This window comes from Bufo gargarizans, chromosome 1 (assembly GCF_014858855.1).
Source record: "Bufo gargarizans isolate SCDJY-AF-19 chromosome 1, ASM1485885v1, whole genome shotgun sequence".
Lineage (NCBI taxonomy): Eukaryota > Metazoa > Chordata > Amphibia > Anura > Bufonidae > Bufo > Bufo gargarizans.
Window position 1 is genome coordinate 356,587,019 of NC_058080.1, and position 16,842 is coordinate 356,603,860.

General features: G+C 41.3%; 1 protein-coding gene across 5 annotated transcripts in view; it reads right to left on the reverse strand.

Moving 5' to 3' along the window:
• Positions 1-16,842, reverse strand: part of DOT1L (DOT1 like histone lysine methyltransferase) — a 167,338-nt gene that overhangs the window by 62,777 nt on the left and 87,719 nt on the right. For all 5 annotated transcript variants that reach the window (XM_044268984.1, XM_044268978.1, XM_044268995.1 and 2 more), the window contains exons 10-15: positions 8,939-9,007; positions 8,388-8,494; positions 8,189-8,230; positions 7,953-8,036; positions 7,608-7,842; positions 5,390-5,503 (exon numbers count right to left, since the gene is read on the reverse strand). In XM_044268984.1, coding sequence (XP_044124919.1) covers positions 5,390-5,503; positions 7,608-7,842; positions 7,953-8,036; positions 8,189-8,230; positions 8,388-8,494; positions 8,939-9,007 — 651 coding nt within the window. The remainder of the gene's footprint in view (positions 1-5,389; positions 5,504-7,607; positions 7,843-7,952; positions 8,037-8,188; positions 8,231-8,387; positions 8,495-8,938; positions 9,008-16,842) is intronic.

The window sequence follows — 16,842 nt, forward strand, 5'->3', positions numbered from 1 at the left end:
CCAACCTCCAACTGGCACCCCTGTGGCAAAATCGCAGGGTGTCAACTGATCGCTATGGCAGCCTGGGTGTTGTGAACGCTCCCAGGCCTGTCATAAAAATTTGCCAATTAAAACTTGCAAGCAGCAGGTTTTAGTGGAAAAACCTGTGAAAATCCCAAAAATGCAATTGCATCGAATGATTACATGAAAAAAAGAAATAAAAAAAAAATATATATAAAATACTGGAATTACATTTTTGTTTTCAAATTCCATCCGAAAAAGAAATGTGACCAATTGAATGGTGCTATTAAAAGCCAATTTGTCCCACAAATATGTAAGCAAAAAGATGTAAAAAATAAAATAAAAATCTATGGTACTTGGCAGACAGGGATGAACAAAATGAAAATTGGCCTGGTCCTGAATGGGTTACTCACAAAACAAAAAGTCTAAAAAAGAATTTAAGTGTAAAAAACAAAGTAGCAAAAATAAAAATCAGACTAGTAAAGGGAAAGCCATTTTATCTGGGCACCTATCATCACTACAAGACAGCACACAGCCTGAATTAAAGCCGCATCAATGGTCAAATAAGCAAAGCACTGTGCTTCCTATTTGATACACTCATAGCCTGTCAAGTTTTGTTTACATTCAATGCAGTACAGCGGCACATTCTGATCAGTACAGTGATTTTAAAAACTTTCAAAACATGACTAAAGCCCCTTTCACACAGGCGAGTTTTCCGCACGGGTGCAATGGGTGAAGTCAACGCATTGCACCCGCACTGAATACTGACCCATTCATTTCTATAAGGCTGTGCACATGAGCGGTGATTTTCACACATCACTTGTGCGTTGTGTGAAAATCACAGCATGTTCTATTTTGTGAGTTTTTCACGCAACACAGGCCCCATAGAAGTAAATGGGGCTGCGTGAAAATCGCAAGCATCCGCAAGCAAGTGCGGATGCGGTGCGATTTTCACACATGGTTGCTAGGAGACGATCGGGATGGGGACCCGATCATTATTATTTTCCCTTATAACCATGTTATGAGGGAAAATAATATAATCTACACAACACGTAACCCAAATTTCTGTGAAGTAGTTCGGGTACCAAACATGCAGATTTTTCTCGCGCGCATGCAAAACGCATTAAAATGTTTTGCACTCGCGCGGAGGGAAAAAAATGAATATAAAAAAATAAAAAATAAAATAAAAAAAATCGCACATTTTCCCGCGACGCACCCGCATATTATCCGGGCCAAAAACATGAAGCCCGTGTGAAAGAGGCCTAAAAAGGTGTCCATCACCTCAGCAGCTATCAGCTGAAAAATCTGTTATCTAGAGATCTATGGGATAGAAGACAATGCTGCTCATTTCTTGGAAGAAGAAAAAACAAAAAAAATATGTGGAAAAAGTAAAATTTTTCCTATGTTTCTGCCCCCATATAGGTCGTAAGTTGTAAAACCAAACAAACCTCTTCTGCGGGCACTGCCAAGGATCACATCCACATAGGGTGTATGGTTCTAATAGCTTTATTGTCTAAGCATTTCAGGGGTGGATTACCCCGTTCCTCAGGACAGCAATACACACCCCTGTTAAAATGGCAGGTTTCTGTGATGTAAAATAACGAGACAAAGATAAATCATTTCAGAACTTTTTCCACCTTTAAAGTGATCTATAAACTGTACTACTCAATTGAAAAAAACTGAAATCTTTTAGGTGGAGGGAAGAAAAAAATATAATATAGTTGCATAAGTGGGCACACCCTTAAACTAATACTGTGTTGAAGCACCTTTTGATTTTATTACAGCATTCAGTCTTTTGGGTATGAGTCTAGCAGCATGGCACATTTTGACTTGGCAAGATTTGCCCACTCTTCTTTGCAAAAACACTCCAAATCTGTCAGATTGCGAGGGCATCTCCTATGCACAGCCCTCTTCAGATCACCCCACAGATTTTCAATCAGATTCAGGTCTGGGCAATTCCAAAACTTTAATCTTCTTCTGGTGAAGTCATTCCTTTGTTGATTTGGATGTATGCTGAAAGATGAAGTTCCTCTTCAAGTTCAGCTTTCTAGCAGAAGCCAGAAGGTTTTGTGCCAATATTTACTGGCATTTTGAACTGTTCAAAATTCCCTCTAGCTTAACTAAGGCCCCAGTTCCAGCTGAAGAACAACAGCCCCAAACATGATGCTGCCACCACCATGCTTCACTGTGGGTATGGTGTTCTTTTGGTGATGTGCAGTGTTTTTGCGCCAAACATATCTTTTGGAATTATGGCCAAAAAGTTCATCCTTGGTTTCATCAGACCATAACACCTTTTCCTACATGCTTTTGGGAGACTTCAGATGTGTCTTTGCAAAATGTAGCCTGGCTTGGATGTTTTTCTTCGTGAGTAAAGGCTTTCATCTTGCCACTCTACCCCATAGCCCAGACATATGAAGAATACGGGAGATTGTTGTCACATGTACCACACAGCCAGTACTTTCCAGATATTCCTGCAGCTCCTTTAATGTTGCTGTAGGCCTCTTGGTAGCCTCCCAGACCAGTTTTCTTCTTGTCTTTTCATAAATTTTGGAGGGACGTCCAGTTCTTGGTAATATCACTGTTGTGCCATATTTTCTCCACTTGATGATGACTGTCTTCACTGTGTTCCATGGTATATCTAATGCCTTGGAAATTCTTCTGTCCCCCTTCTCCTGACTGATACCTTTTAACAACGAGATCCCTATGATGCTTTGGAAGGTCTCTGTGGACCATGGCTTTTGCTGTGGGATGCGACTAAGAAAATTTCAGGAAAAACCAACTAGAGCAGCTGAACTTTAGTTGGGGTTAATCAGAGGCACTTTAAAATGATGGCAGGTGTATGCCGACTCCTATTTAACAGGATTTTGAATGCGATTGCTTAATTCTGAACACTTATAAGAGGGTGTGCACACTTTTTTTTGTTTTCTTCCCTCCACCTAAAAGATTTCAGTTTGTTTTTCAATTCAGTGGTACAGTTTATAGGTCACATTAAAGGTGGAAAAAAGTTCTGAAATGATTTATCTAGTAGTATTCTTCTGCAGCACGCTGAAGCGCTCAGTGAATCTGGGGGCGTGGCTACATGCTACTTGCTCAGCACGCTTCCTCCACTGTTGCCTTCGATGGGCATGCCCCTGTCATGAGCTGCACTGGTAGGGGCAGCGGGTTGACTGACATGGGAAATGTCTAGAGCCACGATCTGCCATATGCTGGGGGAGAGTCAAAGATTACCCACATGCCTTAGATTGACAGCTGGTCCCCCTGAAAAAAGCAGGTTTGGTGGACAATAAGAGGTGTTGCCCCAAAATTGTACCCATCAGAAATGCTTCAAAATGAATATAGTGGCTTCATTTCAGCAACCAGAGGACAGGGACTTGAACAGACCATAATATATTTACAATTACTTCACATCTAAAGTGTGCTGCATTGAAGTTCCTTTGGAAAAAGCTAAATTTCGGATAGCAGGAAGATATAACCAACCTGAATTCCATCCGAGGAGAAAGTGGACATAGAATGTAACGAAAAGGGACTCAACCAAGAAATGCAGAAAAGTAAAGCAGAGCACAAAACCTCCCCCACAAATAATTGTGAAATGAGGGCAAGAATAAAAAAAAAAAAAAAAACACACACACAGACCTCATAAGTAAGAAACAGAAGAAAATGAGTGAAAAACATAACTAGGTATAAACATGAAGAACTGAAAATAAAACATAACTGCAAGATATAAAGGAATGATGCAGGTACCGTAAAAGAAGTACAGCATACAAACACAACATGCAACATAAAATGAGACTTAGGTGAAAAAAAGAAAAGAAAAATGAACAAACAAGAGAGACGCAGAGACATGGGCAGCTCCACGGTGGAGATCCTTTGTTCCATCCTGGGTAAAGGAGGCTAACCAGGAATACCCGAAGGGCTTCACTGCGGAAAGCAGCTGCTAAACGGGAAGGTGAGAGATAAGAGGCCAAAGCCTTCCGTGATAACTGCTGCTAGAGAAAGGCAGAGTGTCAGACAACAAAATAGGTCAGACATTATGCACATCTCTTAGATTAAGCTGCCTTAGTCTACAAACATATGTCATTCAAGCATCACTAAGGCTACTTTCACACTGGCGTTTTAGCTTTCCGTTTGTGAGATCCGTTCAGGGCTCTCACAAGCGGTCCAAAATGGATCAGTTTTGCCCTAATGCATTCTGAATGGATAAGGATCCGCTCAGAATGCATCAGTACAGTCTCCATTCCGCTCTGGAGGCGGACACCAAAACTGAGCCAAAAGGATCCGTTCTGACACACAATGTAAGTCAATGGGGATAAATCAATTTTCAATGACAATAGAAAACGGATCCGTCCTCCATTAACTTTCAATGGTGTTCAAGACAGATCGGTCTTGGCTATGTTAAAGATAAAACAAATGGATCAGTTCTGAACGGATGCAGACGTTTGTATTATCTGAACGGATCCGCACCAAAACGCAAGTGTGGAAGTAGCCTAAGGCTAGTTTCAACTAGTTTTTTATGTGGCTTTTTTCTAAATTTTTTAATGCATTTTTATGCATAAAACACAACCTCTAGTTGTTAGCTGTAAATCTATTTGAATCATGAAACAAACATATTTTCTTTGTAGTGGCGCTTTTTTCCTTCAGTGTATTTATTTCAGCCCTTTTTTTCTTTTATAAGTAGTCTGTTACCTCATTGTCCCATAGTAAACTACTGGCAGTTCCCCTATCCCACGACATCACTCACCCCCAATGGTGAAATTCTGCCTGGTTCCTGTGCATTACAAATACTACTGTGGGCATCGGTTTTACAGCTTGTACTGTCTAGCAGCGCAACACAGGCCCGCCTGAAGAAGAGAAAGTGCTTTTAATATTGGCAACTCCTCAAGCAGGTCTATGGTGGGCTGCTTGACAGCGACAGGCTCACTTAACTTGCAGATTGGTCTGGTTATGGTGTTTTCTTCAGGCATTTCAAAAAAGCCTGCAAAAAAAATTGAAACTTGTTACTAAAAAGTAAAAAAAAAAAATGCCTACGGGAAATGCATGGTTTTTACAAGTCAAAAAAAACTAAAAAACTAATATGCTATCATTTGGACAACTGTCAGGTGAAGTCAACCCACATGGTCATTAGGATTTTGAATCATTAGCTGATTAGATCATGTCACCCTAGTCCTGAAATGTCAATCATTCCTTGACATTCAAGTTTTTTTTTCTACCAATACCTGCATTTCAGACTGCATATAAAGCTGTAAGTCATCATGTCAAATTAAAGGTTAGCGTAGAACACACCACTAAATATTGAGTTCTTCAATTTAACTGCTCCTTGAATACACCATTTTCCTCTCTGGAACACAAGTAAGACAACTTCCTTGCACATGATCCCATGTAGGATTCTTACCAAGCAGCTGATGCAGGGCTGGTGGTGTGGGTGAAGACAACAGCTGGTTGGAAGGTTGACGCTGCACTTTGGGAGGTAGCTGAAAATAGGGACTCTGAGGTGACTTGTATGTATCTGTATAACATAAATACCATACATATATTAATAACCCTAACTTATTTTCTCAATTTATGAACAGAAAAAGTAGTCTGGGCCTTTAGCAATTTCAGAACCATGAACTCCTTTAATTATATTACAATTCAGCTTAAAGGGGTTCGCCAGGAATGAAAATACCTTTCATCATTTATAATGGCTCTTCTTGTCGATAGAGCTATCATTAGGAGAAATAAAATGGCTGCCATCCTATTAGCACACACAAAACCTGTCCTAATCACACAGCAGGACAAGTTACTTCACAACACAGGCTAGTATTAGATTTCTGGAGAGGTGGTTGATCAAAGGAGTTATTCTAACTGCCTGATTGGAGTCAGGAAGGAAGGATCAACTTGCAGGATAACAGGCTGAACTGGATAAACAAATGTCTTTTTTTCAGCCTTATAAACTATGTTACTATGTTAACACTGAGGTAAAGAGCTGCCTCAGCCTCCTCCTCTTCTACTTACCAAATATATTCAGGAACATAATCCCTGACAAGATCTTCAGCTGAAGCTCTGTGGGAATGGAGTTCAAGTACAGACAGGACAATAAGAGGGTGTGGTAATGGAAACTGCATACAAGTGCTGCTGCTCATTAGCCACATCCCCACCCTCCTCCTACTTCATGACCTCCATTCCTACAAAGATTCAGCTGAAGATCTAAACTGTATTCAGGATTATAATCCCAGACAAGCAGAGGGGAGGATGAGGCAGCTTATTAGCTCAGTGCTCTGAAGTAACTCATCTTGCTGTGTGATTAGGACAGGTTTTGTCTGTACTAATAGGATGGCGGCCATTTTATTTCCCCCGATGATTGCTCCCTAGACAAAAGCCATTATAACTAATGAAAGGTATTTGGAAATATATTTATAATAAAGTAATATCTAAGTATTTTCATAATTCCTGGAGAACCCTTAAGTAAAGGCATGGACATCCCTGAGGTTGTGTCAGTTAGAATTTCATTTCCTACTTGCAGTTTTTCCAGGGTGTCCAAAGGAGGAGGGTAACCAACTAGTGTCCAATGGCACATAGCTTAAAAAGGGTATGTGCACCGATTTCCAGACCTCTCAGACTAGCTGGACCCATGTTGGTGATCATACTTATCTGATCCCCAATACTAGGTCCTGGCTGGTTTGCTCCCAGGCCTCCACTATTAGTCTCATTTCCTGTTAGCACCAATTACAGGCCACAGTGGGGAACTGCTCCCCTTAGGTCACATAACCATTTGAGTTATGCAAGTTGAGAAGCGGCCGTGGTTGGCTGAAGTGGCTTTGTATAGGATGGGACCAGAGACAGGCAGCAGAAGCCAGGGACTGAACAAGACAGAACCCAGTGCCAGGGATCAGCTAAGTATGATCACCAATGCCGGTCCCGCCAGTCTGAGGGGTCTGAAAATGAGTGCACAACTCCTTAAAAGTATATTACAATATTAATGCAAAGGAAATGTGTTTTTTATATACATAATTTTTTCACTTTTCCTAGTGAACTTTGCAATCCATACTTAAAGTTGCAAAGATATTTGCGGATCGCAGACCTATTCACTTGAATGGGGTCTGCGATCCTTCCGTTCTGCAAAAAGATAGAATTTGTTTTATCTTTTTGCGTAACGGAAGCACAGAACGGAATGGACCACAGAAGCACTCCGTAGTGCTTCTGTGGGGTTTCGTTCCACACCTCCAGATTTGCGAGCCATTCAAGTGAAAGGGTCCGCATCCGTGATGTGGAATGCACATGGCTGATGACCAGTGTATTGCGTAACCGCCGTATGAGGCCCGCAGCACGGGCACGTAGCCCTTACGTTCGTGTGAACAAGCCCTTACAGACAACCTATGAAGGCCTACCCTGGTGGCCAATGTTCGCTCCCCAGCTGCCAACAACCACTCTTTCCTGCAGCTTTCCTCACTCACAATGTTCAGATGAGTAGCTGTTGCTCTGCTAATGCACCAGCGCTTGGATCCTGAGCTAAACTAAGATTAAGGGTGCCAACTGTGTAACTCAAAATTATTCTACACAAGAAACCCCTGGGATGTCATAGCATAGCATCAAGGTGACCAAAACAGAATGATAACTAAATATATACTTACCCTGAGGGTTTGTCTGTGTTGGGGACTGAGGGGGAAGTCCATTCTGTGAATGTACAGTTTCCAGTGCAGTAGGGGATTTGGAGGACTTGCGCTCACTAGCTGATGGAAGCAGTTTCTTAGGACGTCCACGTTTACGACCAGCCATTTTCCTACCTTTCTTGCTAAGTTTTCTTCGAGCTTTGGCTGGTGAAGTCTTTTTCACAGAAGCTGGCTTCTCTTCCTCTGCTCCAGAATCCTGAAGGGCAAATCGGATATAAATGGTAGTTTACCATCATCATTTCCCACCATCATAGTTGTTCTTCTATATCACATAAAAGTCATGTATTATAATAAAATAGGCCTTACCTTGATCTCCTGAATTTTTGTAGGGGTGGTGGTATTGCTCTTTCCTTCCCGATGATTCTTCCGTCTTGTTGTTTCTTGCTCCTCCTAACAGAGTGAAGATATCAAATTAATTTTTGAAGTGTCTTTTCCTACATTTCTCTTGGTTCAAGATATCTTGAGATGGCTGTAGTTCACCTTGGCTGCTGTTCTGCTAACCAATAAATAATTTGGATATTTTGCTTTACTTTAAAACTTACCCTGAGTTTTGGATTTTTCAGACTGGAAAAATAATTTTCAAGCTGCAAGACAAATGATAAAAGGTGGCACTACTTTTTTGGAAGAATCCACAAGTACACACAATTTTGAGCAAATATAAAACAGTATAATAAACAATATATGTTGGAAAAAAAAACTATTCAGGATAGTGGAAATATAGTATTATTAAAAGATGCTTACTAAAGTCCGATCAATGGTGTGCAGATAGTAAGAAACTGGCTTGCCGGTCCAAGAAACAGAGCCTTTGAGCGGTGACAGTTCAACTACTCTCATTATTGTGCCAATATCTGGAAGAACAAAGTAATGCTGTAGTAAAACTGAGTACTGTTGGAGGGAGGACTACTCATGGCTGCTTTCTTCCAACTACAGCACCACACATATACACACAGGTGTGTGGTATTATATACCTCAACCTCAGTTTCTAGAAGAAAGAAGACATGTTATTCTAATCCTAGACTACCCATGTAACACACAACCTGTTAGACAATTCTCTTTACTGAAATAGAAGCCTGTTCCCTATGATACTGTAAAACCTGACACTTAAAAAAAAATCCTCTTAAATACTATAAAGCAAGACAACATATTGAATCCTATTGTAAAATTGTATAAAATTTTATAATTGCATTTCTACTCCGCCTTCAAACAAAATTTCTCCCCTGTATTGCCAACTAAGCATTTAAGTGTTTAAAAAAAAAAAAAAAAAAAGTAAAATTACTTGTAAGAAAACTCACCACTCAGGTTTCTGCTGTTAATACGGAAGTTGAGAGGTGCAAATGGTTTGGAGGAGACAATTCTGCCACCTGAGAAGATATTGGTCAAGTAGAATAAAATAAGTCAGTTATCATAAAAACATGTCAGAGAAAACTACTGGATGCTGCCCTTACAGACAGTCCTTCAGGAACAAAGCCTTCATTTCTGGTCTCAACATTTTGCACCTCTGGTACCTGGATAATTTTTGCATGTTACAATAAAACCTAAGTTACAAAATAAAGGAATCAACCAAAACAAGCCCCTATACCCTTATATTTTCAGGGAGTAAAAACCTGGCACATTGCCAAAATGCCACTCAGCACTTCATACCCACAGACACATTCATGTAATTTTGTCTCAAAATGTAATTTTTTTTATAAATAAATAAAAAATTGCATAAGATTTGATATTACTGGGTAAAAGTCTAAGGCTACTTTCACACTTGCGTTCAGAGCGGATCCGTCTGAGACGGATCCGCTCATATAATGCAGACGATGGATCCGTTCAGAACGGATCCGTCTGCATTATATTGTAAAGTAAATTCTAAGTGTGAAAGTAGCCGCAGACGGATCCGTCCAGACTTTACATTGAAAGTCAATGGGGGACGGATCAGTTTGAAAATTGCACCATATTGTGTCACCTTCAAACGGATCCGCCCCCATTGACTTCCATTGTAAGTCTGGACGGATCCGTTTGCCTCCGCACGGCCAGGCAGACATCCGAACGCTGCAAGCTGTGTTCGGGTATCGGCCTGCTGAGCGGAGCGGATCCCAAACGCTGCCAGACTGATGCATTCTGAGCGGATCCGCATCCACTCAGAATGCATTAGGGCTGGACGGATGCGTTCGGGGCCGCTTGTGAGAGCCTTCAAACGGAACTCACAAGCGGAGCCCCGAACGCAAGTGTGAAAAGTAGCCTAACTCAAGCAGAAAGTAATATTCATACTTCCTTAAAAAAAAAAAAAAAAAAGTTCTACATATGCAGTTCATATATGCCTCTTGACCTAAATTTACATGCACATATAGTCATAATATAAAATAATAAATCACTGAACCTGGAAAGACCAAAATCCATTTTTAAGATGGAAAGTTAAAAAAAAGTACCACCTATAAAATACAGGGATTATAATTCTGAAACGTAAAAAAGCAAAAACTGCAGGAATGTACCAACCAACATTTCCATGCAAGTATTGGGAATTATACAGGATATAGTTTTCCATCCCATATACAAAACAATCTAAAAAAAAAAAAAAAAAAGATACATTTCTAAACTTAATATAATGCATTAAAGAGGTATTCATGTTGTGACTAGTTCTCTCCTATTCACAGGATAGGGGGTAACTATTAGATTGAAGGTGGTCCTACCACTGGCACCCAAACTGATCACAAAGACTAAGTATCCCTCGGGACAAGTGATGAGCGAACCTCCATAACGGAATTGCCAGAAAACCCGTACCCCAAAACATGAAGTTCACTCATCACAACTCGGGACCCCTGAAATGAATGGAGGGACAGGTCAGGCATGTGGACTTCCATCCCATTCATCCATATGGGAGTTCTGGAAACAGCTGAGTACAGTACTCTGCTGTCTCCACAACTTCCACAGAGATTAGTCACCGAAGAGAAGGAAAAGGCAGAGTTACTAAGGGCTCTTTCACACTTGCGTTGTCTGGATCCGTCGTGTACTCCATTTGCCGGAAGTGCCCGCCGGATCCGTAACACCGCAAGTGAACTGAAAGCATTTGAAGACTGATCCGTCTTCAAAATGCGTTCAGTGTTACTATGGCAGCCAGGATGCTATTAAAGTCCTGGTTGCCATAGTAGTAGTGGGGAGCGGGGGAGCAGTATACTTACCGTCCGTGCGGCTCCTGGGGCGCTCCAGAGTGACATCAGAGCGCCCCATGCGCATGGATGACGCGATCCATGCGATCACATCATCCATGCACGTGGGGCGCCCTGACGTCACTCTGAAGCGCCCCGGAAGGTAAGTATACTGCTCCCCCGCTCCCCACTACACTTTACCATGGCAAGCAGGACTTTAGCGTCCTGGCAGCCATGGTAACCATTCAGAAAAAAGCTAAACGTCGGATCCGGTAATGCGCCAAAACAACGTTTAGCTTAAGGCCGGATCCGGATTAATGCCTTTCAAAGTGTTCAGGATTTTTGTCCGGAGCAAAAAGAGCAGCATGCTGCGGTATTTTCTCCGCCCAAAAAACATTCCGGTCCTGAACTGAAGACATCCTGATGCATCCTGAACGGATTTCTCTCCATTCAGAATGCATGGGGATAATCCTGATCAGGATTCTTCCGGCATAGAGCCCCGACGACGGAACTCTATGCCGGAAAAGAACAACGCAGGTGTGAAAGAGCCCTAAATGTGTTTTTTAGCTCTGTATATACAAAAGAAGAGAAAGGAGCTGATATCTGTGGTGCTGGGGCTGTTAGTACATCCAGTAATATACTCAATTGGCTAACTGTAGATATGGTCCAAGATAAGTTAAATCAGGTAAATGTGAACAAGGCTCCAGGTCCAGATGGATTACACCCAAGAGTTCTTAAAGGGATTCTGTCACCTCTCATAACACAAATTCAGATTTTAAACCAGTCATGCTCCACAGATTACCTTGAATCGGCTTTGCTGTTCCCTACTGTAATCCGTCCAGTAGTTTAGCTGAAAAACTACTTTTATAATTATGCTAATTAATTCTGAAGGTGCCCAGAGGGGCGTTATGTTCCACTTTGTGTGCCCAGTAACGCCCCCCTGCAGTGCCCAAAACGCCTTCCTCCTGAATCCCTAACCGCCCACAGCGTCTCATCCCTCTCCTTCCCCTCCCTGACGGCCGAGCGAAGTCTCGCGCAGACGCAGTACCCACTGAGGGCTGCTCCAGTGCGATTTGCTGGAGAATTAGGGAAGAGCGAGCATCGGACGTCACTGGGCTCGGCGCATGCCCAGTGACGACTATGAAGCTCCTGCCTAAACGAGGCATGGACTTGCGGGGCAGGGATGTAATATAGGATATGCAGTTCAGTTCTGGGCACTAGTTCATAGAAAGGATGCACTGCAGCTGTCAAAGGTACAGAGGAGAGCAACTAAACTGATAAGGGGCATGGAGGGTCTTAGTTCTGAAGAAAGATTAAAAGAATTGAATTTATTTATTTATTTAGTCGTGAGAAGAGACATCTAAGGGGGGACAAGATTAAACCATTTAAACTATACAAATGGGCCATATAAAAAATATGGAGAAAAATTGTTCAGTGTAAAATGCCCTCAAAAGACAAGGGGGCACTGCCTCCGACTGGAGAAGAAAAAGTTCAGTCTCCAGACGCATCAAAGCTTCTTTACTGTAAAGAACTGTGAATCCTCAGGACGTGGTCACAGCAGGAAGAGTGGACAGTTTTAAAAAGGATTTAGATCATTTCTTAAAAGTAAATGACATTAATGCTTCTGAAAATGTGTAGAAATCTGAGTTTCACTTCCTTCTGGGATTCGCGTCCCCACCTATCGCTTGGTTGCACTTGGACTTATGTCAACCGTATTAACTATGCAACTATGTAATTAATGGAGTGTCAGTCCACATGCCTGACCTTCTGCTATGTTCAGTTCAAGGGGCCCCATAGGGTAAGGGGTCTCTGTGGTAGGATCACCACTGATCTAATAGTTATTCCCTCCTCATAGGATAAGTTCTCAGGACTGGAATACCCCTTAACACTACACCTGTCTGAAAGGTGGAATTATTTTATTTTTTCAAAGTACAGTAATCAAAAATGTATCCTCCTGACTGATGAAAATTATTTAGATATATCAGAAATAGATTCCTTTCTAGTGATAATTATGACTTACTGTAGTGTGTAACGAGTACTGCTAGAGAAGCAGTCTGCATATTTTACTCTATAGATAGGAGGGACAGTGTGAAATGTATGCTGGCAAACTTCATCTTTTAGGTGCAGAGAGGTGATTAGATGAGAAAGCACTCAACTTATTACTCCTTTACGGGGGGGGAACCTTCATATGCAACAATCAAAAGGCCAGTATGCCCTCTGAATGATGGGGAAGGGGGGGACCAGTGGATTGACAACATGCACAATCTACACTTTAAAACAACAAAACCACAGTGCTAGCCGATCTACAGTTGCAAGAAAAAGTATGTGAACCCTTTGGAATGATATGGATTTCTGTACCAATTGGTAATAAAATGTGATCTTCATCTAAGTCACAACAATAGACAATCACAGTCTGCTCAAACTAATAACACACAAATAATTAAATGTTACCATGTTTTTATTGAACACACCATGTAAACATTCACAGTGCAGGTGGAAAAAGTATGTGAACCCCTACTAATGACATCTCCAAGAGCTAATTGGAGTGAGGTGTTTGCCTCTGGGTTTGCTTTTCACAAGAAGCATTGCCTGATGTGAATGATGCCTCGCACAAAAGAGCTCTCAGAAGACCTATGATTAAGAATTGTTGACTTGCATAAAGCTGGAAAGGGTTATAAAAGTATCTCCAAAAGCACTGCTGTTCATCAGTCCACGGTAAGACAAATTGTCTATAAATGGAGAAAGTTCAGCACTGCTGCTACTCTCCCTAGGAGTGGCCGTCCTGTAAAGATGAGTGCAAGAGCACAGCGCAGACTGCTCAATGAGGTGAAGAAGAATCCTAGAGTGTCAGCTAAAGACTTACAAAAGTCTCTGGCATATGCTAATATCCCTGTTAGTGAATCTACGATACGTAAAACACTAAACAAGAATGGATTTCATGGGAGGATACCACAGCATATAAGTAAATCAACAACAGAATGGCTTAAACAGAAGAAAATACGCCTTCTGGAGTAGCCCAGTCAGAGTCCTGACCTCAACCCGATTGAGATGCTGTGGCATGACACCAAGAAAGCGATTCACACCAGACATCCTAAGAATATTGCTAAACTGAAACAGTTCTGTAAAGAGGAATGGTCAAGAATTACTCCTGACCATTGTGCACGTCTGATCTGCAACTACAGGAAACGTTTGGTTGAAGTTATTGCTGTCAAAGGAGGTTCAACCAGTTATTAAATCCAAGGGTTCACATACTTTTTCCACTTGCACTGTGAATGTTTACATGGTGTGTTCAATAAAAACATCGTAACATTTAATTCTGTGTGTGTTATTCGTTTAAGCAGTCTGTGATTGTCTATTGTTGTGACTTAGATGAAGATCAGATCACATTGTATGACCAATTTGTGCAGAAATCCATATCATTCCAAAGAGTTCACATAATTTTTCTTGCAACTGTACATTGGGGGAGACAGCTTTTTAAAAATCAGGTTGGAAGTTTGAACTTCACATATATGCAGCTCTCGCTGGGGCCCATTTCTAAGTGCTGCAACTTGTGATGTATGGCAGCTACAGCTGTAATCATGATCATGTTTTTAAACTGCTAAACACCCTGAGATCCAGCCATCTATAGCAAGGATACCTCCTTAGCTACTAAAGAGCCACCCTGCATGGACATAGGAGATAATTTTTAGTCCCTGCCAAGAACGTAATTCTTTCTCAATGCTGTCTTAACCATTTCATCCCTGGAGGACTTTCCATTTTTGCATTTCCATTTTTTTACTTCCTACTTTCCACTATCATTTTAATTTTTTAATTCATTAGTCCTATGAGGGCTAGTTTTTGAGGGGGACAATTTGTACTTTCTAATAGCACCCATAACTTTTTTTTATAGTCAAGTCTATGGAGCTGTGTGAGAGCTCAATTTATGCGGTCTGAGATGTAGTTTTGACTGATACTCCAAAATAGTATCAGTATCATCACTTTTTATTCATTTTTTGGGGGTAGGTGAAGTGATGACAATAAGGCAAATCACCATACGCGATAAATGCATTTCTTTAATAGTTTGGGAATTCTGAGTAGTGGCGATGCCTATGAAGTTTGGCTTTTTTTATTATGGGAAAAGGGATCGATTTTTATTTTTTTTAAACGTTTTTTTATTTGTCACCCTAGGTGATTAAGAAGCAATTATTAGATTGCTTCTCCCTTACACAGCAATGAATTGCCATTGCAACTCATTGCTGATTTGCCATGTTCTTAAGGAGCCCTGCCACCTGCGGGTCTCTACAGGAACTACAATAGCATGAGTTTCTTCAGAGAGACCCATGGTATCTCAGACAATGAGCGTCTCCCCTGATCGTAGTCACAGATGCCTCGATCACAACTGACAACAGCATCTGAGGGGTTAAATGTCTGGTCTGCATTAACGACAATCAGACATTAACCCCGCATGTCTGTCGTTTGAACCAACGAAAACGTGTTTACTATGAAGCCCACTGCGTTTGCAAGCAGGCGCCATCTTTAAAGACCCAACTCCCACCGTACTTCTACAGCGGCGGTTGGGAAGGAGTTAAACTAGAGTGATCCAAACAGTAAAAGAGAAGTAACGACTAATCATGGTAACTTAAGATAGTTTTGTGCAGTAAAATGCGACAAATACTGAAAGTTTAAACTTTTTTTTTTTCTTGCTTTTGCAGATGAACACATCTAAGAGAGAGAAGCAAGTTTATTTACAGCACAACAGTACTTAGCGCACCAGGACGAGTATACTGAATGATTTTATCTCTGCGGGGTTCAGGGGGGCGGGTTGTGGGAGTTTGCAGGCGGTGCGGCAGTTGCGGGAGGCAGGCGGGATCCGCCCGCCTCCCCCTGAATTTTCATTGGTGGTCAGTGGTGTATACCACAGTGTCAGCACATTGCTGCGATGTCAGCCGTTTCACCCTTTCTATACAGCGGTCCGTACGGACCGCTGAATGAAAAGGGTTATGTCAAGGAGCTCCCTCCCTCTGCCATCGGGGGGCTGCTGTGCCTTTGCAGCCCCCAGATGGATGGGGGGGGGGGGGACAGAGGGAGGGAGCTCCCCTCCTTCCCAGTCTGCTCAATTGTGGCAGACGGGGAAGGTTCCCATGGCAACAGGACGCCTTCTCAGGCGTCCTGCTGTCCATGGTGCTGAACAGATCTATGCTAAAGGCATAGATCTGTTCAGTGTAAGTAAAATACAGTACAGTACCCTATATAGGGTACTGTACTGTATTATACAGACATCAGACACACTGGATCTTCAAGAACCAAGTGAGTCTGGGTCCAAAAAAAAAGTAAAAAAAAAAAAAGTGAAAAAAGTAAAGATAATAAAAACACATTTATCACTGAATATAAAAAAAAAAAAAAAATAAAAAATACACTACACATATTAGGTATCGCCGTGGCGTAACGACCTGATCTATAAAACGGTCATGTTACTTTTCCTGCACGGAGAACGCCATAAAAATGAAAAAATAAAAACTATCAGGAAATTTAAATTTTGCCCACCTTACTTACCAAAAAAGGTAATAAAAGTGATCAAGAGAGTCGCATGTACGCCAAAATAGTACCAATCAAACCATCACCTCATCCCGCAAAAAATGAGCCCCTACATGAGACAATGGCCCAAAAAATAAAACTATGGGGACACTATAACATGATATTTTTTTTGTTTCAAAAATGATATTAGTGTAAAACTTGAATAAATAAAATAAAAAAGTATACATATTGGGTATCGCCGCGTCTGTATCGACCAGCCCTATAATAATATCACATGAGCTAACCCCCTCAGATGAACACCGTAAAAAATAAAAAGTTTAAACTGTGCTAAATAAACAATTTTGTCACCTTACATCACAAAAAGTGTAATAGCAAGCGATCAAAGTCATATGCACCCCAAAATAGCGCCAGTCATCTCATCCTGTAAAAATGATACCCTACCCAAGATAATCGCCCAAAAACTGAAAAAACTATGGCTCTTAGACTATGGAAACACTAAAACATGATTTTTTTTGTTTTAAAAATGAAATCATTGTGTAAAACTTACATAA